Source organism: Macrotis lagotis, chromosome X (genome assembly GCF_037893015.1).
Source record: "Macrotis lagotis isolate mMagLag1 chromosome X, bilby.v1.9.chrom.fasta, whole genome shotgun sequence".
NCBI classification, from domain to species: Eukaryota; Metazoa; Chordata; class Mammalia; order Peramelemorphia; family Peramelidae; genus Macrotis; species Macrotis lagotis.
In genome coordinates, this window is record NC_133666.1 from 25,956,950 (window position 1) to 25,979,764 (window position 22,815).

Below are 22,815 nucleotides of genomic sequence, written 5' to 3' on the forward strand. Positions count from 1 at the left end.
CCATTGAACACTGGAAGCATGGCACTTTCCGTAGCCTGTAGACATTTCGGGAATTTCTACTGTACTAGTAAAGTCTGGTAAGGACAGCAGCCTTGGCATTGTTCAATTAAATATGTGATGAATGGATTTCGCTGGGATGGGACTCATTTCCTTAACAGCTTCAGGAAAGTGGAGAGTGAGTTGGTGTTATGAAGTGGAAGAATTAAAAGCATCGCAAATGACCCTGCAGAAGCAAACACTTTCAATCATTTACTTAAATTCCATTGAGGTTGCCAACTCTTAATGGCACTCCAGAGAAAGTCACTTGTGTGGCTAACTTGAGATGGGGCCTGAGCATGTGGCGCCTTCCTGGGTTGAGCAAAGACGTGAAAAGCAAAGGCTCATGAGTAACTTGGGGATTATTGATTTTGTGGGTGTGAGCCTGTCCCCCTCTCTTCTATCCTTGCCAAAGACAGTAGAATGGAACTCCATTTTCACCACTGAAAACAGCAGAATGGAGCTCCATTTTCCCTACTGGGCCACACCAGAGGCTCGTTCCAGTTTAGTGTTCCAGAATAATGACAAGGCCAGAAGCCTAACGAAGTGGTGCTCATTAGCAAACATGGTATATCTTAAGAGACAGGCACCCAATACAAGGTCAGGAGCTTCAATCAATCTGCTGCTTGTTAGTTGCTCTTAGGGGAGGGGGGATGTCTCAGCTTTTTCAGATTCCCTAGGGACAACATTCTACCTTTCTGTCCCTATGACTATTATGCAGAACCCAGGCCTTCTCCAATTCCATGTTGGTTGTCAATTTATGGGGCCCATCTACAATCTACACCTTGGTTTTTCTCCCCAGAGAAGTGTCAACGTATCTGTACAAAGGGCTGCATAATATGGTTTGGAGATTAAAAAAAGCAGCTAGATGACTAATGTAGATGTTACAAGACAGTGCTTTCTGCACGTTGCTTCTCTGTCTTACTCCCACTTTCCTGGTTAGACGCACCACTTGTTCTCACTCTCACCATCTACGCTAGAGGGTGCGTCACCAAAGAAACAGTCAAGACCTAATTGGGCTTCAGTCTCCTTGTTAATAAGCTGTGATATTTAAAATGCCACCAATTGCGTAGATATCCAAAGGCATTTTTAGCTTTCAAAAAACCCTTGTCAGTTAGGAATACAGACAGTCTAATCCAAAAATCATGGGATTATTGGATTTAAAGCTGAATAGGACCTTGGATATAATCTTGTTAAGGCATTAGAGAAATGGGAGTTCTGATTAATCCAAGCTCCTTAAACTTTACTCAGAAAAGCAGGGGGTGGGGAAGGGAAGAGAGGGTAAACAAAACCAGGACTTGAACCCTGGACCCCAGATTCCAAATTTATCACACCATGCTGCCTCTTGAACCAAATAACTGACAGACCAACCATGGGGAATGAAGATCTCCAGAGATGGCCTCTGATTGGGCCCAAATCTGAGGGCATTCTCTTCTGACTGGTGAAGTATGTGTCCACTTTATGGGTTCCCCCAACTCAACACTAACATGTGTGATAACAACAGAAAAGGCTTGTGGGGAAGGCCCCTTTATCCTGCCCTTGGAGTCAAAGCTGTGGGAGGCAGGTGCTTCTCTCTATCCATAGTACCTGCTCCTGTAGATTCTCCAGTAATTTTTCCAGTTGCAATTTTTCATCCTTGACTTTGTCGAGTTCCATTTCCTTTCTTTTATATTCCTCTTGCAGGTTCAGGAGGTGCTGAAGGAGTAGATAAAAAGGGAGTGAAAAGTTAGGTTCCAATTTCCCCAGGGAGCTGCAGGCTGAGCTTAGATGTGTAATATGGTCTGTGTTGTGCCTTCCTTGGTCCATGGTAAACACAATGACGGGAGGGTGGCAATGCTAGTAATGGCAAAGCCTTTCGCATGTCCCTGATCCCTTTCTTTCAGGTGATTTACATATAATGATGATGATGATGATGATGATGATGATGATGATTTTCACCCTTCAGCTGGGTGAAAATGAAAAGTTACACTCTTTGGCAATAGCTATCAGTGCTATGGTCCTGTAAACCACTATCTAGTCTAATTAACTTAAAACATTGAGTTAGAGTAAGATGATGATGATGATGATGATGATGATGATGATGATAATAATAGTAATAATCACTCCCTCTCTCTAGAGGTTTGAGATTTAAATCCCCCTTTCCTCATACAGGCCTTGGGCAGTAGGAAGGGAAAATTTGCCCCATTGTGAATGAAGAAATGAAAAACTCTGGTGAAGTTTACAGAGCATTTGCTTCACCTACCTACCTTGGAGGGTCTGATTATTCCCATTTTCCAGATGAGAAACTCAGAACCATAGGTTTCAGAGCTAAAAGAGTCAACCCTCTCATGTTATAGAAGGGGAAAATCAAAGTTCATGGAGGGGAAGAAACTCTCTAAGTACTCATGAGCCAGGTAGGCTGGGCCTCAGAACCAGGTCTTCTGCCTCTAAAGAGGTTATTTTCATTTTTTAATTTACTCCTGAAACTTGACTTCTTCCCTGTGTGTATTTACTCTTCTGACAGGTTCATACCTTCTGGTCTCTCAGCTTTTCCTGATCCAGTGGGAGAGTCAAGATTAAAATTCAGGTCCCCTGACTCAAGTCCAGCGCTCTAGATACTTTATTAGGCCGTGTCCCAACCTGGGGCACTGAGGAGTTAAGGTGACTTGGTGGGGGGGGGGGTCCCACTGCCTCAGTATGTGCTAAAGGCAGAACTTGAAGCCAGGGTTTCCAGAACCTGGAGCTGACCCTCTAACCTTTTTACTACTGTACCTCTCATCAAGGAGGATTATACAGGAATTCACATGACTGATTTCAGGCAGTGGTGTGGAATGGAAAGAAGCTTTAGATTCTAGTTCTAGCTCTGTCACTGGCAAATAACTTCCCCTCCCTGGGCCTCAGTTTCCTAACTGAGAAAATGGGACTAAAAATGTCTACCATTCCTTGCTGTCAGTGGGCCAGATTTAGCACTTAACTTTGGAAGGGAGCCACGGTGGTAGTTGGGAAGGTACTCTGGGATCTCCCAGACAGGGAATAAGGACTGCACTCTAGTGCCAGCATTCCCAAAGCTAAGGCCTCTTGGGATCAAGGACCTCCCTTGCATGCTCACCTGTTGCATCCCTTGCAGAGCCTGCTGAAGGAGTTTCAACTGCTGCTCCTTGGTTGCCTCCTCATCCCGGTTGATTTTGCCTTGTTCCTGTTTGAGTAATTCCACTTCATTCCGGTAGGCATCGAGCTGCCAACGCAGGCTATCATTTTCTTCCTTCAGTACCTCACCATGAGAGACTAGGACTGAAATACATGGGTAGTGAGTTCAAATGAGATAGCCAAGCTGGTCAGACTGGGTCAATTCAGGACCAAGGAAACCCTACTTGGCTAAGTGTGACTGGGTCTTATAAGGCCAGAGATGACTGACAGCATATGGGCAATGAACAGCCTTGGCTTCTTTGTGACCTAGTATAAGTAGTTGGTGACCTCTCTGAGCCTTAGTTTCCTCATCTGTAAAATAATAATTTTACAAACATTTTAAAAGTGCCTACTCTATGCTAGGTTCTGGGGAATACCAAGACAAATAAACAATCATTGCCCTCAAGTAGCTTATAGTCTAATTAAACACTTGTACTACCTTTCTCACAGGATGGTTGTGAAGAAGGTGTTTTGCTAATTTTTAAAGTGACAGAGAAATAAAGGAAACAACTATGTGGCTCAGTGGGTAGAGTGCTGGGCCTGGAGTCAGGAAAATCTGAGTTCAAGGGGTGGCTAGTTGGCGTAGTGGATAAAGCACGGGCCCTGGAGTCAGGAGTACCTGGGTTCAAATCTGGTCTCAGACACTTAATAATTACCTAGCTGTGTGGCCTTGGGCAAGCCACTTAACCCCATTTGCCTTGCAAAAAACAAAAACAAAAACAAAATCTGAGTTCAAATCCAGCCTCAGATACATACATACTAGCTGTGTGACTCTGAGCAAGTCACTTCACCTCTGTTTGCCTTAATACACTGGAGAAGAAAGTGGCAAACCAGTGCAGTATCTTTGCCAAGAAAACTCTATGGACAGGATGGTTCCTAATGCAAAGAGTCAGTCAAGACTGAATGATAACAACACAGAGAAATAAAATATTAAATGTAATATAGATATATGTATATATGTACCCCCCCCCGTCTATCTATCTGTTTCAGAAGAGGGTATGGCAGAAAAAACTCATCAGAAACTGAATTTGACATTTCCAAGCTAATTATCAATATGTTATATTTTGTATAACATACTACCATAGGATTTTTAAGAATGGCAGGGCCTTTAGAGATTGTTGACTCCTCTCTTCATTTTACAGAGGAGGAAATGAACGACCAGAGGGGATAGAGACTTACCCTCATGGCCACAAAGTTGAGAAGAGACAAAGTTGGGACTTCTACTCCAAATTCCACCATACCATGCTACCCAAAACCAATGGAAGGGAGAATGTTGGGAGTCAGAGAATGTTAAGGGAACATGCATATCATTGAATTCATCTCTTTCATTTTCTATAGGAGGAAGTTGAAACTCAGAAAGAGGATGGGATTTGTCAAAGGTCCTATGGTTTTGTCTTCCCAGAACTTAAGCCAGTGCCTGATATTCAATGAATACAACTGAATTAATGATGAAGCAGGGTCTTGAATCTCCATTGCCTGACACAGGTCTAGTCCTCCCTCCATTGCACTGAACTGCTTCCTGAACATTAGAATTTGGTCCTATGCTGAGTGTGCCCCATTTCTATACTACATGTCCTTTTCACTTTCTAGAAAGGAATAAAATTACAAATATTTTTCCATTCATATGCTGAATGGACAATAAAAGCACGTGACTCAGCAATGCTATATAATACCTTTAATAGGCAAACCCTCAAATTGAAACTTCTCAAATAGATTTTTTTGCTTTCAGATACTGAAAAATTCATCTGTGCCCACAAATAGGCTGCCATGCTGGACTCACCATCCACAGGCTGAACTCTCCTTTTAGCTGGGTGAAAATGAAAAGTTACACTCTTTGGTAATAGCTATCAGTGATATGGTCCTGTAAACCACTACCTAGTCTAATTAACTTAAAACACTGAGTAATATTTGTTTTGTTGATGAACAGTGTGGGATGGGGGAGCGGGGTGGAGTTCGGTGGGGGGAGTGTTAGGTGAAGAGTCCGGAGAATTGGATTCAAGTCCTAGCTGTCATTATATTGTGGTGTGACCTTAAGCGATCTCTTTTCCTCCTTTGGAACTCAGTTTCTCTTTGTGTAAAATGAAGAGGTTGATCTAGATTATCTTGGAGGATTTTTTTCTAGCTTTAATGCTCTAGAGAATCAGAGGAAAACCTATCTATGAGGGAAAGTGGTTTCATTTCAAAAGTCTGACATTTTGGGGGTATCAAGGTGGGCACAGTGGATAGAGCACAGGACTCAGAGTCTGGAAGAACAATACTTAATAGTTTTGTGACCCTGGGTAAGCCATTTAGTCTCAGTAATTCAGTGTTGCCATTTGTAAAAGGAGGATAACAGTACCTACCTCAGAGTTGTGATCATAAATGAATTAGCATATGTAAAGTGCTTGCAAACTTTAAAGTACTAGAGAAATGCTAATTTTTACAATGAAATTACAATGAAATTTCCCAGTAACATTCATACAATTTCTCATTTCAGTTCTGCTACTTTAGCCAAATGAGCTTGGGAGAGGCATTTCCCCTAGTTAGGTTTTGGTTTTCAAATCTGGTCAAATTAAAGGATCAGATTAGATGATATCTTTATCTTCACAGGATTCTGGGCACAAAGGATAGCCTGTGGCAAGCTAAGTCAATAGGACTTTGGAGTCTGGGGATTACAGGAAAGATATCATCAGTATGGTTCTATAAATGGCTATACAATTAGCCCTTGTTAAAATGCTTTTAAAATTCCCATTTTAGTGGTTTGTTTTTTTTTTCCAGTACAGAAGGCCTTTGGCATGGTGCACATTCATTTTAATGTTTGGTTTCATTACTGACTTTAATTGTGGTTGTAATGATGTACACTTTCTGACTGTGAATAAGAACCCTTTTATTGCAGCAAGTCAGAGCTACATAGCTGTCCAAGTCAAAGTCATCCTTGTCATCAATCCCAACTTCTGAGATGCTATTCATCAGGTTAGGTAGCCTTCTGAGCCTTAACAAAGCTGTGGCCCAAACCAGGTGAAAAAAAAAAGGATGGAAGGGAAGCCTTTGGCTAGGCATTCTATAGAGAAAAATAAATCGACTACTTGGTAGAGAAGAAAGTATCCAGTCTATCTGCCAGTTCGGTACCAAGGACAGCAGCCAAACAAAAGTTGGTTAGATCATACATATAGAGAGACAAAGTTAACTCTTTTTTGGGGTGGGGGAAGTGGGGAGTGAGGGGAAGTGGTGGGGCAGTGATGGAGGTGGGCATGATTGGCTTCTGGTAGGCCACAGTAACTAATAATAAACGGTAGAATTTAGTATAAAAGATTCCTTAGAGATCACTGTGGTTCAATCCCCTTATTCTGGTAGATAGGAAATCTGGTGACAGTAAGTAAGATAGCTAAAAGTTCTCTGACTGACTCCACATCCAGTATTCTTTCCTACACTATACTGCCAGTTTTTAACATGTTATTTTCTTCAGCATGTTTTTGGATCTCGACTAAGCTGCTGACTTCTTTTTCATGACTTTCCTGCATCTCTCTCATTTCTTTTCCCAATTTTTATTCTATCTCCTTCACTTGATTTTCAAAGTCTTTTTTGAGCTCTGTCATAACCTGAGCCCAATTTCCATTTTTCTTGGAGTCTTTAGATGCAGGAGCTTGTACTTCCTCATCTTCAGACTGAGTGTTTTGATCCTTCTTGGGATCATAGACAATGTATTTCTCAATGGTGTTCCTCTTTTTTCTCTATTTACTCATTTCCCCAGTCTGTGCCTAGTTTTGGGGTGCTTCCTGAGCTTTTGAGTATTATTGGGACACCCCTCCCCCCACAAGGATCTCAGTGTGTGAGGCTCTGTCTTTCCTCCTGGTCTGTGAATGACCACAAGTATACCCCTCTACCACAGGGCTGAGGGGGGGCCTGCTGTTCCACGGGGGGCCTAGACTGTGTTCAGGATCTGAATGTGGTCAGAGCCCCACAATCCTGTTCTAGGTACAGAGGAAGTTTCTCTCTACTCCCCTACCTTTGGTATGCTCAGCACTCAAGTCTCAGTTGCCTGGGGGCTCCTGCTTACCAGCTCCAGCTGCTTCCGGTTCATGGATCTGGGCCATGGTCATGCTGCTCACTGAGCGCCCTGAGGACTGGGCTTCATGGACTCGCTCTGGCAGAGGCCCCTGGCCTGATCTTTCATGTTGTGCCTGGTGCTCCCCGGGGTGTAAATCAGGAAAGTGCCCCTGCTGCCGGGAGCTGTGCCTCCCAGGCACCTTGGGGCTGCTTCCAGGAGACTGAAGTTCCTTCACTCTGGTGGGCTGCCCTTCTAACCCTGTGGAGCCAAGCCTTTCCACTATTTTCTCGGTTACCTTGGGATGGAGAACTGCCTCACTGGATCCCTATGTGAGTTCTGTCTCTCAAAAATTTAGTTAGAGTCCTTATTTTATGAGTTTTGAAATATTATAGAGAGCATCTAAGAGATGTAGTTCTAGCTGTCTGTAAGGCAACTGTGAGAGAGGCTCTTCTCCTGTCGCCATCTTGGCTCTGCCCTCTGCCCTACACTATACTGCCTTACACCCTTCCTATTTTTCTGCTCTTGTACTCTAGGTTGGCAATTATGTTCGTCTCTTGTACACTGTATGATAAAATGTGATAAAATAGAACTTTTATTCATTATGATTTATAAAATAATTTCTTCCCAACCACCTGGGAAAACAGGAAATGCAAACATTATCACTTTCATTTGACAAATAGGGATATTGAGGCTCAGAGAGATGGAATGACTTGCCCATGGTCAAAGTAGCCAGTGGCAGAGGTGGCACATGAGTTCAGAATTTCTGACTCTGTCTCTTGTTCTTCCTGTGTGATATTATATTGCCACTAAGGGCAAGATCTTGGGTGGGAATGGGAAACTGCTAGAAGTTTATTCATCAGTTAAAATGGGAAAATATTTTTCATTCTGAGAAAGGGGGAAAGAGCATGTCTGATGACTGAAGTCAAATGGGAGCTGAGAATAAAACATTTTGGTTTAGTCTTGCCTAAGGCAAAAGAAAATAGAAACTGCCATAAACACTGCTAAGGGGCCTTTACCTACGATATGCATTTACCATTCTCCTCTCATTTTAATGATGACACCAAATCTTTGCTTTCAGTTTGAATATTAATTGGGTCCTTTTCTGGAGTCTGAGCTCTTGGTACATTGGCAGAACATTGGGAAATTCAATACTGTCCTTTAATATAATGTACCTAGCAGTACAGGTACTAGGGAGCACCAAGCAGGGAAGCCATTCACAACCTGCCACCATTATCTCTCAGTGACTCCTTTTGACTATGTACAAGGTAGAGAGAGAGATAAATGTTTTGGTTGGTGTTGAAGCCCCTTAGAGGGAAAGATGGAAATTCATCAGGGCTATAGGAAAGTTCTATGGCAGCTTCAGACTCTTGTTGTCACTCTGGAGTCACTAAAAGTCAAACTGGGCAAGTGTTTCTACAGTAAAGGACCAAAACAGAATTCATGGTTAAAAAATATATCAGTGCCTCAGTTTCTTCTGCTGCAGTATAAAGCAAATACATTTTCAAAGTAACCTTCAAAATGTGAGAACCAAAAGGTGGACTAATATTATCAAGCTATCTAAGGCAAGAGGTGTTAAGGAAAGAAGGCCAGATGGGAGGTCTGAAGCCCTGGATGTGAATTGCTGTTTGAGCCCTTTCTAGCTAGGTGATCCTAACCTCAAGAAATCCTTTACTGGCTTCCTTCTCCAGAAAGTAGGGGTGGCACACTGTGTTTCTGATAAGGTGCTTATGGGAAAAGGACCTTTTGGAAACCTTTAAACATGTCAGAGAATGTGAATTATAACTACTCAGAAAACTGTGATCTAGGAAGGGGAAGTGAGTTGCTGAAGATCACAAACAGGATCCTAAATTTAGAAGTTAAAAAGGACCTCAGAGTTCTCTTATTCAACACCCTCGTTTGCAGATGAGGAAACTGAGGCCCAGAGAGGCTAAATTCCTTATTTCTACATCTCACTTTCAATGGATGACCTTACCTCCTAGTTGATGGGGAAGATTAATAGTACTGAGTTCATGAGCTATCTCAAGAACCACTTAGACTCTGTTCTCAACATAACACGGCTCCAGATCTCTTTTCTCATTTCCATCTAGTTTCAAAGGAAGAAATTTCTCTCTATCTTTTCCTGAATCTCATCCCTTTTTACCTTACTCTAAGATGCCATTGCCATAATTATCCCTCCCATCTGTCTCTTAGGACTCTTTCCTTTTTATAGTTGAACACATACAAGTTGCATTATTTTATAAACCGAACAAAATAGCCTCCCCAGACCTGGTGACCACTTTGAGTGACCATCTCTTTTTGTCCTTTTCCTGACCAAACTCCTCCAGTGTAACAATACATCCTATTATACTTTGTGAATTTCCTGACACCTTGACTTTTTCTTGACCTTCTTTTCTCTCCATGATCATTAAGGATTTTCTGGCCAAACCGAAAGGTGCACTCCCGTTTCCAGTTTCTTCAATCCTCCCTTCAGTATTTGATATTCTTGACCATATCCTATTTATTCTTTTAATTTTATTTATCTGTATCCTATTTAGCCTTTCCTGTTTTTCCTCTCATCCCTCAAATTACTCCTTTCCTGATTTCACTTACTTCTACTGATTCTTGAACTACGATTCGGGAGGTCCTGTCTTCAGCTCTCTTTATCTTTCTCTATACTCACTACCCTAGAATAAACTCATTTATTCTCAAGATTGTAATTCACACTTTTCCACTATTGACTCCCAAGCTGATCCTCTTAGCTTTTACTTTGCTTTAAGCACAAGTCCTGTATTTCTAGTTGTCTGTAAGCTAGCCCTACCTGAATGTCTTGACATCTCTCTCAAATTAAAAATACTGAAAACTGAATGCACCTAAACTCTCTCTCCTTCCTAACTTCCTCTTCTAACATGAATAGCACCATTCTTCCAATCTACCAGGCTAGAAACTTTGGAGTCTTTTATATTCTTTCCTTTACTGCATTCACCAAGTCCAAATTTGTAGCCAAGTGGTTTGTCCTCTGAGACAGTGCTTAAATTTATCCTTTTCTCTTTTTTTCCTGTTACTGCTATTACCCTACTCTAGAGACCCTCCTGATCTCACACTTGAATTGCTGCTTGAGCCTTAAAACTGGTCTTAGGTTTCCAGTATCTTGTTTCAAAATCCATCACGCATATGGATACTAAACTAACCTGCCCCAAACGGTGCATGTGTTGTGTTGCAACTCTGTTCATAAGCCTACAGTAGCCTTTTGCTTACAGCCCTCTGGGAATAAGGAAGTATAAATATTATTTTCATTTTAGAGATGAGAAACTGAGATCAAGTCAATCAACATGTGCCAAACATGATGCTGCTAAGCATTGGGGAGACTAAAAAAAAATCAAAATATTTATTGCTTTCAAGGAGTACATATGGCTGAGCTAGGATTCAAAAAGCCAGCTTCACAAATACAAGATAGGTAAGTCATGGCGAGGCAGTAACTTGTCTGGAAAAACTATTTGGGGGTTTTAGGAGTCAACAATATAATACAACATCCAAGAAAGCTAATGCAGTATTAGGCTATGTTAGGACAGCAATTTGTGTCTAGGACTAGGAAGGTATATTTGATGCTGATTAGGTCACATCCTGAGTAGTAGATTCTATTTTGAGTGTCACATTTTGGGAAGGATGGTTGATAAGTTGGAGAGTATTGAGAATGGTGAAGGGCCTTGAGATCCTGCCATATGATTGCGCAGGTTTTAACTGTTAGTAACTCATGCTGTCTGTAAGGAGTCTGTAAGAGAGGGAGGAATCCAAAGAGAAGACTGGACTTGTTCCACTCAGATCCAGGAGGCACAACTAAGAGTAATGGATGGGAGTTATGGAGAGGCCTAGTTGGGCTACTTCCAATAGGGCTGGATCTGCCTTCACTGGAAGTCATCAAGCATAGTCTGGCTGTCCATGTGTCAGAGAAGCTAAAGAAGACATTCTTCTTCTGGCTTAGGGAGACCCAGATGTTTTTTTTTTTCAGTTTTTGCAAGGCAATGGGGTGAAGTGGCTTGCTCAAGGCCACACAGCTAGGTCATTATTAAGTGTCTGAGGCTGGATTTGAACTCAGGGACTCCTGACTCCATGGCCAATGCTCTATCCACTGTGCCACCGCTCCGACCCAGAAGTTTCTAAGGACCCTTCTAGTTAGGAAAGTCAGGGATACCTTGACCAAGTCCAGGGCTCTTCTTCCTCCCACTTGACTTGCAGTAGAATCACTGATTGGGTTGAGTCTGAAATAGGGAAAATGGGGCTGTGTGCATGTGTGAAAAGAGGTCATGGGAGAAGCACAGTCTATGAAGTACCTTCCAACTCTGAGAATCTGCAGTTCTATGAAGAATTTGGCTAGAGCCATGTGGGAACACAAGTCTGGGAAAGGAGGTGAGCAAATCACTGCTGAAGGGGAGCAGTGTGTTGGGCTGTGCTGATATTCAATGGGTCCATGGAATTTCCATCACTAACAAAACCACAATGAGTTTGCCCCAATACAATTTTCTTCCATACATGGGCCCTCTTCAATCAAAGAATCACCAAATATCAGTGTTGGAAGAAACCACAGGGGCTATTGAGTCTAACCCACACTTGAACACTAATCACTAGGCTGACTACATGGAGCAGCCTTCTCTTCATACTTCATATCCCATATGGTACCTAGTGGACAACCTGGAGCTTTGGGAAGACTTGTGCTCCAGGCTCCTGACTTTGGAGTCCAGTATAGGTATAGCCTGGTAGTATAGAAATAAAAGAATTCAAGGGATCTCTTGTTTAAAATGTAAATTAACCCTTTTTTCAGAAATGATTCTATGTAAGAGGTACTGACTTTGGCTCTAAACTGAAGCCACTCTCTCCCATACCAAATTCAGAGCATACGGGATGATGATGACAGTTACATACAATAGAGGCAAGATAACAAAATTAGATATGAACCAAGAGAAGAGAAACACACAAAAGTCCTTGAATTAAAATGAATTGAAACCTTCTGGGAGAAAAGCTATTTGGTAAGCTCCATTAAGTCTATTGTAGATAGCTTTATTTGACAAAGCAGCATCTAGGCATGTGGAGCAAGAAAGAAAATAGCTTGAAGATGATCTGTCAGGGAGTTCTCTGTCTCTAAACAAATAAGGCCCCTATGCAGGGGCCAATGCAGCTTCTAAATCCAGAAAGACAGAGAAGCAAACTGCCATGCTCTACCCTAGTAAATACATTCAATCTGAATCCTGCAGACATCCCTCTCTTCCTTCAGTAAGTTCTCAAACTTGGCAGCTGATCAAACACTGAGGCACATTTATTTCATACTTATACTAGATACGCACGCTACATCTTGCAGATACTGGGGCAGAGACCAGCCTTCATGTCAGAAATAATAGGCTCTAAGCTGCCACTGCCAAGCAGTTAAATGATTCCAATGGTTTCATGATTAAACTCCCTCTCTTCTGTTTATCTAGACTACATGCATTTGGCATAATTATTTACCTGCTCAATGAAAGCTAATGATCCTGAAGATGACAAAGGACTCTACTCAGGTAAAATACATGTTACCTTGTCTATGCAGGCTTGGAATTACAACAGCTACATCTGCAAAGAAGTTTGGGTAGTCTGCTCTCTTTCCCTTCTTAAGAATTTCTAGTTGTAAGACATCATTGTCATATTGGTGACTGCATAAGCTGCCAATGCCAACAGGGAGAGGTATATATGTTCCTGACCAGCATTGTTTCATGAATTCCTTAATAACCTAACTCTACCTATTGCTGTGGAACTCCTTTGTGACGCTGCTTCACCAAACGTCTATTGATACTATGGTCCCTTAGTGATGCCATATGGAACATGGGGACCATGATATTGGAAGAATCACAAATAATAGGTGATCCAAGGTACACTGAGGAGCTGAGTGGCATGGTAGGTGGGCTGTGGCATGGGATTAGTAATGATTTGCATGCAAGAAGAAGTGGTATAAAAAGATGTCATCAATAATGCTTTGGATTGGAAAAGGAGGTGGGAGGGTCATGTAGTGAGAGTGAGGGCTAACGGATGACCAGAGTGATATCTTGATATTTTGAAATCCCTAGGCAGTTTATGGAAGGATTTGTGGAAAGATGAGGACATGGATTTCCCAGGGTGGGGATGTGCAGATTAAATGCAATCTAAAGGAGCTTCATATCTTGTCTCACTTCAAACCTCTTCACTCTCTACTGGTCTGTGAATAGTGATTGAACAATTCCAATTTTTTAATCTATTTTCTTAGTGATGTACTTGGCAACAGAATCAGGAAAACTTAATCTCGGTGAAGACTATGCTTACCAAATGCTACAAGATTCTTGGGAAATGCAACTACTTCTCAATTATTCATCACAATGGGGAATGGAGACAAATAGAACATACAGGAACTTTACCCAGAAAAATCTACCTCTGCTATAGATATAAACAAAACATTCTTACCTGTTTCTTCAGTTTCCTTTGGCTCACTAGTAGGCTCTTCTATTTCCTCATCAGACATTTCCATCTCTTCCTCTCTCCTGATTCCCATCAGTTCATCGTTATGAATGTTTCGAATTTCCTAAGGTTCAAAAGGTATACTTTTAAGGAATTGAGAGCCTAGAACAGGTCAGAGGAACAGACAGTTATGCCAAACACAAAGCAGGAGTAGCCTGATGTGTGACCGATGATCAAAGAGACCTCCTAAATCAGAGGATCGAAGTGGAATCGGCTCAAGGGGCAAACCAAAAGCCAGCAACAAACTTACTTTAAGTTGCCTGCACAGGATTTCTACTATGATTCAGGGTTCCAGTCATGTCCACAAGATGCTTCACTTAGTCCCTCCAATATTCTCCTAGCCATGGGAGGTCCCACTACTTGCCCCATATACATATGAAGCTCAAGAGTTTTGGGGCTGGTGTCCTGCTCCTTTCAGAACAGATATCTGGAATTTTGGACAGGTACTTTCAGGCTACAGGAGAAAATGAACTTCTTCACAAGCAGATGGGTGGTGTTGCAGAGGGCTGGGCCTGAAGTCAGAAGTCTCTTCTTCCTGAGTTCAAATTTGACCTCAGACACTTACTAGCTATGTGACTCTGGACCAGTCACTTCACCCTGTTTGCCTCAGATTGCTCATCTGTAATATAGGCTGGAGAAGGAAATGGCAAACCACTCCCATTATATTTGCTGAGAAAATCCAGAGAATTGGACACAACTGAAATGACTGAGCAAGATCACTAACAGATGAGAACAAGGAAACTGGGGGGGTGACATAGATGTGCTAATGTGTTCCTGGGACAGTAATGAAAACAGAACAACTTAGTTGAGAAAAATGAACTGTTAGGGCTGTGTCTAGAGAAGGATTTGCTAGATCTTATTTAAACCCACTGCATAGGAAAATTACTCAAGAAGGGCTCATTTCTAAGCATCCAAACTACTTCAGGAAGCTGAATTTTCAGAATCACATAAGATCTGTTAGTAGCACGGTATTTATGAGGTCTGATGGTCACAAATGGGAGTATTCAAAAAGAAAAATATGTAGCTGTTGTGGCTAACTTACATTCTAGTTGCTGGGCCCCATGTTGAAAAGACCTGCTTAAAGTCGTAAATATGCCCCCACTCTTTTAAAGCAATTTGATTCAATTTCTACTTATTGGGGAAAGCAAAGCTGGACTCCCCAAAGAACTGAGTCAGAAGCATGCTTCTCCTCAGGAAGCCTTCCTGAGCAGGCCAATTGTAGTGGAATGCTAAGATATGCTCTGTGGGTGCTCAGCATTTACAAAGTCAGCCCTTTGGCTTCCAGTCACCTAAGAAGGAATCATCTGTCTTTAAAAGTAGGAGAGGCATTTACCTGGAAAGCCTTTCCTACAGAAATGGGCAATTGTTACAAAAAGGGAAAAAACCCCAACTCTAGTTGGTTATTTTTACTTTTAAAGGAATTAATTTCTTTAGTCATTTTTTTTTTATCATTTTCCTGCATGGCTCTCATTTCTTTTCCATTTTTCTTTTTCCTCTTTCCTTTACTTTTTTTTTGCAAGGCAATGAGATTAAGTGACTTGTCCAAGGTCATATAGCTAGGTAATTATTAAGTGTCTGAGGGTCCTCCTGATTCCAGGGCCGGTGCTCTCTCCACTCCTGCCCCTCTTTAGTCTTTAAAGCCTTTTTAAGCTCTTCTGTGAGGTTTTGGATTTGAGTCCAGTTCATAGACTGCTTTGAGCCCTTCCATGTAGATAATTTGTCACTGCTTCCTTCTTCTGAGATGGCATTTTATCAACTCTATCTGCATAGTAGCTCTCTATGGTTAGTGCTCTGAGTTCTTTTTTCTTTCACTGTGATTGTTATAGCTCTGCTCCTGCGATTTAGGGAGTACAGACCCAGACTTTTGGACTGGGGTCTGATCCCTGACTTATCACTTGCCAAGGTGTTGCCTTTGCAGCCCAGGCATTGCCTATGCAGAGGCTTGTCTCCTCCTTCCCTCCTAGGCTCTGTTTATACAGTGATTTGTTCCCAGCCTAGTCCTGTCTTTGCCCTAGTGCTCTCAGGGTTCAGACTTTGTTTGGGATTGGGATCCTCCTGCTGGCTTTGCCACTCTCCCACGTAGCTGGGCTTTACTTCCCTGAAGAGAAAGACTTCCCTGAAGAGACAGACTTCCCTGAAGATCGTCCATGATGTCTATAATTGAAAATTTGTTTTAATCTTCTCTTCTTTATGGTGGGATCTGTGCTTTAATGTCTGTGTAGAGGCTTCATTTAACATTGTGTAGGGAAAAGCTCCAGGAGCATGTGAGTTTCACGCAGCCATCTTGGCTCTGCCCTGGAAGTCCCAGGCAAGACCCAAACCTCAACAAATCAACCTTAGCTAGAAAAGCAACTCATTCGTACTTGGTAAATTTGCCTTAATGCTTCCAAGTGCTTTCCAAACAAGTATTACAGGCTGATTCCACCAGGCTGTTGAAAAATGGGGGCACAGGGTGCTAAGTGGCTGGCTTGGCTAGTCTGTCTCTTACTAGGCCAACCATTTAGTGATAAACAGGCTGTGACACTCAGGCCTCATTGATCTTCCCTAAATATCCAACACCAGGTCAAGACAAGACCATCTGTCATAGGTCACCACAAGCTTCAAGGTATCTTGCTAAAGGAAGTGGTTTGGAAATTCATAGAAGCTCATAATTCAAGAACTTTATCCTGAAGGGTACAAGTAAGTTCTTCATTCCTTAAGGAACTTTCCCAGAGAACACTGCAGGCCTTTAGATTTCCCAAAGGTCAAAAGCTCCCTGCAAGGCTACTTCAAAGAAGACATCTCAATAGTGGCTTCTGATTTGGCTCAAATACCATCTGTGACTTTGGCAAAGTTGGGAAGAGAGCTCTGAGGAGTTGGATACTTTTTTGAGTTTACTACGTTTTAATTTGCTCAGCAAACCCTTCCTGATTCTTGGGGTCTGTGTCAGATAGCATGGGTGAATGTAGCAATCATCTACAGACACAGGAATAAGAGCTGCCACTTCTATAGGATGGATCGCTTTTCTCCCAACTGGCTTATGAAGTAGCATTATCCCAACTTTATAGACGAGGAAAATGTGATTCAGAGAGGGCAAAAGGCTTGCCCAAGGTTACAGAGCTTTACTTGGATATAACTGCTATACCAGAACCAAGTTTATAGCCTGCAAGTCCACAGTCTTTTTCCTCTCTAAGTGGCCAGTGAAGTCTCAAAAGCTGTCTATGTCTACACTTGGATGGATTGGTTATCGTACGGGTGTAGGAACTCCCTCTCAGAGTACAAGGGCACAGTCCATCCATGTGCTTTTATCCCATGTAACTCTCATTCCTGTCCTCCTGTAAATTTTCCATAGTGGGTGCATCCAGCATGCTGGAAACCCTTCCTCTTGATGGGGATTTGAACCTTTGTATCATCTGACATTTCTGATTAATCATAAGACAGGTAAATTGAATTACTGTACAGTAATTAGGCTAACTAGAGCTGCACAAAAATACATACAGACCTGAATTCATCTTGCTTGTATTTTATGACAGGAAGGAACAAGGTTACCAGAAATTCTCTTAAAGATTTTATTTATTTTGAGTTTTATAATTTTCCTCCCAATCTTACTTCCCTCCCCCACCCCCCACAGAAAGCAATTTGTCAGTCTTTACATTGTTTCCACATTGTACATTAATCCAAATCAGAAATTCTAAGTTGCTAACCTTTTACTAAATGAGTAAATTCCACTAAATTCCACTTTCTGTGACTTTTTGCATTTACAGGAAACTTGGCAGTACAACAAGGGGAGTTGGAAGGGAAGAGAAGTAGTAGGGACCAGGGAACTACTTTTTAATCTACATAAATTAGAGTCCTGAGATGTCATTATTACAAGAAGGCAAACCACAAACTCTGATTATAAATCATTGTCTCTTGTGTCCTGTGCTGGCCTGAGGGAGGGCTTGGCGGCCTATTGAGCATGTTGATTCAAATTGGGTTAGTAGGTTTCCCAATGGCAGGAAGCCAAGAGGTGGCATAAATGCAAAGGTTTCCGACAATTGGGCTCTCAGAACAACTTTAATGTCTGGCTGAAAGAATCATCTGAAGTTTGGAAATGTGAGCCTATAAATTGAAAGAGATTTTTTTTAAGCAACTAGAAATTTTCAATTTCAATTCTATTCAACAAGCACTTATCAATGGCCCATTATTAGCAAGTTTCTGTACTAAGTGCTGGGCATACCAAGGTAAAATTGAAACAAGTCCTTAGGAGCTTACATTTTATCGGGGACAAATAATTTGAGTAGGGAAAGAGCACTGACACCTGGGAAATATTGGATAAGGTTTCCCATTGGCTGGAATGTAGACTATCCAAAAAGTATTATGAAACAAGTCTGGAAAGATGGGTTGGGTCAAGACTATGAAAGACCTTTTTTTTTTGCACTGTACTGAAAAAATTTATAACAAAAACATTATAGCTTAAGTAGTCAACACATTGAAAAAAATTGAACCACAGTCCTCTCTCTGCAAAGAAGGGTAGGTCAGAGGGTCTTGTGAAGGGTTTTAAATGACAAACTTTAGACTTCATTTGATCTTAGAAGTATCTGGAGCTACTGAAACTTTGGCTCAGATAGTTGATTTGGTTGACCTCAAGCAATAGTGTAAGACCTAACAGAGACATTTAGAGAATCTTAGAATTGTTAGGGGACTCATTAAAATCATAAATCCATGTTAAACTCTCCCTGACAAGTTGGATGTCTATGTCCCTTTAAATGCTTCCAGTACTGGGGAGCTTTTACTATCTTCCCTTAAGTTGCTTTTGGAAGGTTCTTGTTGGATATACTGACTGCCTAGTGACTGTTGCTCCTGTTTTCCTATTTCAAGGAAAATTTAGCTTTTGAGCTCATTTTGGATGGAAGAATATAGAGGCCTATCAAGTCAGACAAAGGGCCAAGTTTTAAATGACTCAAGAACAAAAAAAGTCTATTTGATTATTTAGTTTGGCTTTGAGGAGGAGCAGGTGTTGGATGCCAGCTTCCCTTAACCTCTCTCTAACTTAATCTTTTTAGGGAACTTCTCACACAAACTAAGACAATTAAAGAGTCTAGGTTTGAATTTTTGTTCTATTACTTATTACTTGTATGTCCTTGGGCAAGTCCCTTTCCTTCTCTGGGTCTCAATTTCCTACTCTGTAGAAAAAGGAGTTAGGATTACATGCTCTCAAGGTCCTAACCACCAAATCCTCTCAAAATCACTGCCCCCAGCAGGCTGGTTCTCTTCTCTTTCAGGAGACCATCACATACAAAGAAAAAACCCCAGTCAGGAAGTAGGGTATAACAAACAGTAATCTCTCCTTCCTACCTGGGGTCATTTCCTCACATGCATTTGGTGTAGGTCCATTAGTATCTTCCATACACTGCATCATGGCAAGAATGTTGTTCAAGTCAGTGGCTCCCAGGGAGGCAGTGACTATTCCCCTATCTCCATCAATTCCCCTTTCCCTATTGGGGTTTTGTACTCACTCCATTCAATGACCTTTGCTAGGGGCTATAGGTGAAAAATGACATAGTCTTTGCACCTGGAGAATTTGCAAGCAATGTGAGGGTGGGGGGAATAATATGATAACAACACAAATTTGTTAATATATACATAAGTAATCAGGTTATAAGGTAGAATATGTAGTTATTTTCTTTTTTATTTATTAAGCATATGATTATGTCTGTACTTGTTGCCTCCCCCATTAGAAGGTAAAGCTCTTACATCTCAGTCTTTGTCCTTGTAGCCTCAGGACTTAGCTAGCATAGAGCCTTGTGTCTGTGTGTGTGTGTGTGTGTGTGTGTGTGTACATATATATGTGTGTATATACATACATCCATAATCAATCCATCCATCTATCCATCTATCTGTCTATCTAGAGTGAGCAGTGGATGCTGAAGAAATGCATGCAGTGGATTAATAAAGGAGGTCTAGGTCAAAGAGGAGGAGAAATTGGAGGAAGGAGAGCTCTTCCTCACCTGGAGGAAAAGGAGTCAGGGAAGCCTTTGTTGGAAGAGGTGTGTGGTAAGATCGTTTCTGACATAACTAGTTAGAGGTTGCAAGATCAAGAGGAGACATCAATAGCAGCTCCATGTTATCTGTAAGCTTTGGCTCTGCCTGTCTACAAATTCCAATTTGGGATTAGCTGGAGCTTTCAGTGCTTCCTAGCTAGTTTTTTGGGCTAATATCAATCTTCTCTTACTACCACCTGTTCTTTGATGTTTAAATCATTATCCTTCCTTGTAGTTTTTTGATAGTCCATTGGACCCATCCTGCCTAGATAACCAAAAACCTATAAAATGGCCGTGCACCCAATAGATGATTAAAAAATGTTGATTGCATTGTATTCTAGGGTTATGCAGACTTCACCTGAAGACCTCTTGTGACAGGAAACTAGCTAATTTCCCAAGGTAATCCAATGCATTTTGGAAGTTTGATCAAGTGGTTTTTCACATTAACCAAATCTGTTTCTCTGGACCACTTACTCTCTGTTCCTTGTTTCCATCTCCAAAGGCCAAGAATAATAGGTTTTAACCCCTCTTCACAATACAGGTCTAAATAATGGTAGGGAAGCTCCCCTTCTCTAGCTTCAGGTACATTCAAGTGATATTGGTACTGTTTGCTCCCCAGGCCTTTCCCCACTGGGATATTTATCCATCAGAGCTTGAAGCTCAGCAAGGTCAATTTGACATTTACTTCTTCCTCTGATCACAGAGGGCCATGGAGAGGCTTCCTTGGGCTTTCCCCATTAAAGAGGCAGAAAGAACCCCCCCACCCACCCAAGGCCTATATGAATTCTGCATGAAACAGGTCTCCCCCTCCTATCAAGCTGGCCATGTTCTTTTTAGCCCCCTTACTTTGCAAAGGAGGGCCCTGTCACCAAGCTGGGTGGTTCTGAGAAGTGCTCAGCTCAAGCCCTGGCTTAGAATCTCATAGACGAATTGTTTGGAGTCCCACAAGAAACCTTGAGTTGTGTCTTCAGTGGCCTGTTGACTTTGGCATTCTGTACAATAACACAATATTCTCATTCCTAGGCTTTGATGGGTTATGGGGGACACTTGTCTCACTACTATAAGATGATAGATTGAGGGCAAGTGTCATCCTCACTCGGCATTGTTAGAAAGCCGAAGGATGGGGAGTGACTTGTAGCTAGTAGGTGGCAGGTATGGAAACCTGAACCCAGGACCCCTAACTACAAATCTCAAGTTCTTTCCAAGATACCTTGGAAAGGGCAATCTGCCCTTCTGTGACGAGAGAGAAAGAGAGAGAGAGAGAGAGAGAGAGAGAGAGAGAGAGAGAGAGAGAGAGAGAGAGAGAGGTTTTAGTGTCTCTTCTTGAAGGCTTTTGCTAGTTTTTCATTTATGTAGTGCTCAACTTCCTGTTAATTAGCTTTACATTTACACACTGTACTCACGTGTGGAGTCTTCGTTTGGTTCTGCTGATTTTCCTCTCTATTAGTCTTACTTTGTTTCTCTGAATTGCCCACCTTTCCCATTTCTCACTGCACAACAACATTCCATCACATTCACATATAACAGAAAGGTTTCTTTCAGTCATTTCCACTCAGTGATGGGCACTCTAGTTCTAGCTGTTCACTATCACAAAAAAGCCGTGTAATGACCACTTGGGCACATACTGAATCTTTGTTTTTGACTTACTGAAGGGATATGCCCAAACAGTAGGTTCACTAGGTCAAAGGGTGTGCACAGTTAGTTAATTACTTTCCTTCATAATACCAAATTGCTTTCCAGGAGGGCTAGAACAACAGCGTATTAGAGTGCCTATCTTGCTGCAGTCCCTCCTACACTGACCATTTCTGGTTTTTGGTCACCTTTGCCAATTTGGAGGGTGTGAGGTGAAATTATAGGAGTTGATTAATTTGCCTTTTTCTTACTATTAGTGATTTGGAGTATGTTTTCATATGACCATTTAGAGTTTGTAATTCTTCTGTTGAAAACTGCTTCTGGATTATCTCCTGGGAAATTACACAATTATGCCACATCTGGATAGCAGATTTTTTTCAGCTGCAACTTGTGTAATTGCAAAGTTGTTTTAAACTAGAGTCCCATGGGTTAGAAATGCACTAGCCACTTCCTTTACCTCTACTAAAGGAAAAAAGCCTTATAGCAGCATGTTCTCCTAGAGCAGCTGGCAGAAGAAAAGAGGAGGACACGTGCTTCTCATTCATGTTACTGGGAGAGGAGCCTGGGAACATGTAGGCAAGCACTTAATAAGCCAACCTTGCATTTGCATAATGTACTTAAAAAAGCCCTTTCACGCATATCGTTTCCTTGGATTTTTCATAAGAAGCACAGGATATATAAAAAAGAGCAGGGATTAATCTCTTTACACGTTGGGAAACTGAGGTCTCTGAAAGGCTTGTATAGAATGCAACATGGTCTAGAAGAGTGTTGAATGTGAAGTCAGGAGACTTGAGTCTAAGTATTTTGATCCAGATACTTCCTAGCTGTGTTACCTTACCTTGGCCATGTCCTTTCCATCTCTGAAGCCTAAGAACTCTACCCTTTACAGGGGGGCTAAGGACACTCACCCTGCTGATCTTAGTCGCTGTGAGGAAAACAATTTACAAATCATAAAGTATTAGAGAATAGTGTGCTATCATCATCATCATCATCATCATCATCATCATCATCATCATCATCATCATCATCATCATCAAGATAGTAATGGCCAATAGCAGATGACCATGGCAGGACCCCGAATGAGGGCTCCTAATTCTTAGCTTTGTGGCCTTTCAAGTAAACCCTGTTGAATAAGTCAGGGACCATACCTATATAGAAGAAGCATCCATCAAGTTCTAGATAGGGGGAGAGGCAAAACTGGGAAAAGAATGCTCAGATGTGGTTCTTTCTACAAGCCTGAGAAATGCTACAGGCCCAGAATCAAGAATTAGAATCACATCGCATGGATGGAATTAAACCCTAGTAGGAGGAGGAGGGAACCAACTTTGGAGTGAAATTCTCCACTAACAGCAACATTATGAGATAATCAACTATGAAAGATGCAATTCCCCTCAGCAGTTCAGTGATCAAGGATAATCCTGAGAGACCTGTTAAAGAAAATTCCATCCATATCCAGAGAAA

The 22,815-nt window shown here is 41.7% G+C and overlaps 1 protein-coding gene across 9 annotated transcripts in view; it reads right to left on the reverse strand.

Moving 5' to 3' along the window:
• Positions 1 to 22,815, reverse strand: part of ENOX2 (ecto-NOX disulfide-thiol exchanger 2) — a 325,754-nt gene that overhangs the window by 16,399 nt on the left and 286,540 nt on the right. For all 9 annotated transcript variants that reach the window (XM_074208135.1, XM_074208139.1, XM_074208137.1 and 6 more), the window contains 3 exons: positions 13,667 to 13,784; positions 3,125 to 3,306; positions 1,624 to 1,731 (listed from right to left, as the gene is read on the reverse strand). In XM_074208135.1, coding sequence (XP_074064236.1) covers positions 1,624 to 1,731; positions 3,125 to 3,306; positions 13,667 to 13,784 — 408 coding nt within the window. The remainder of the gene's footprint in view (positions 1 to 1,623; positions 1,732 to 3,124; positions 3,307 to 13,666; positions 13,785 to 22,815) is intronic.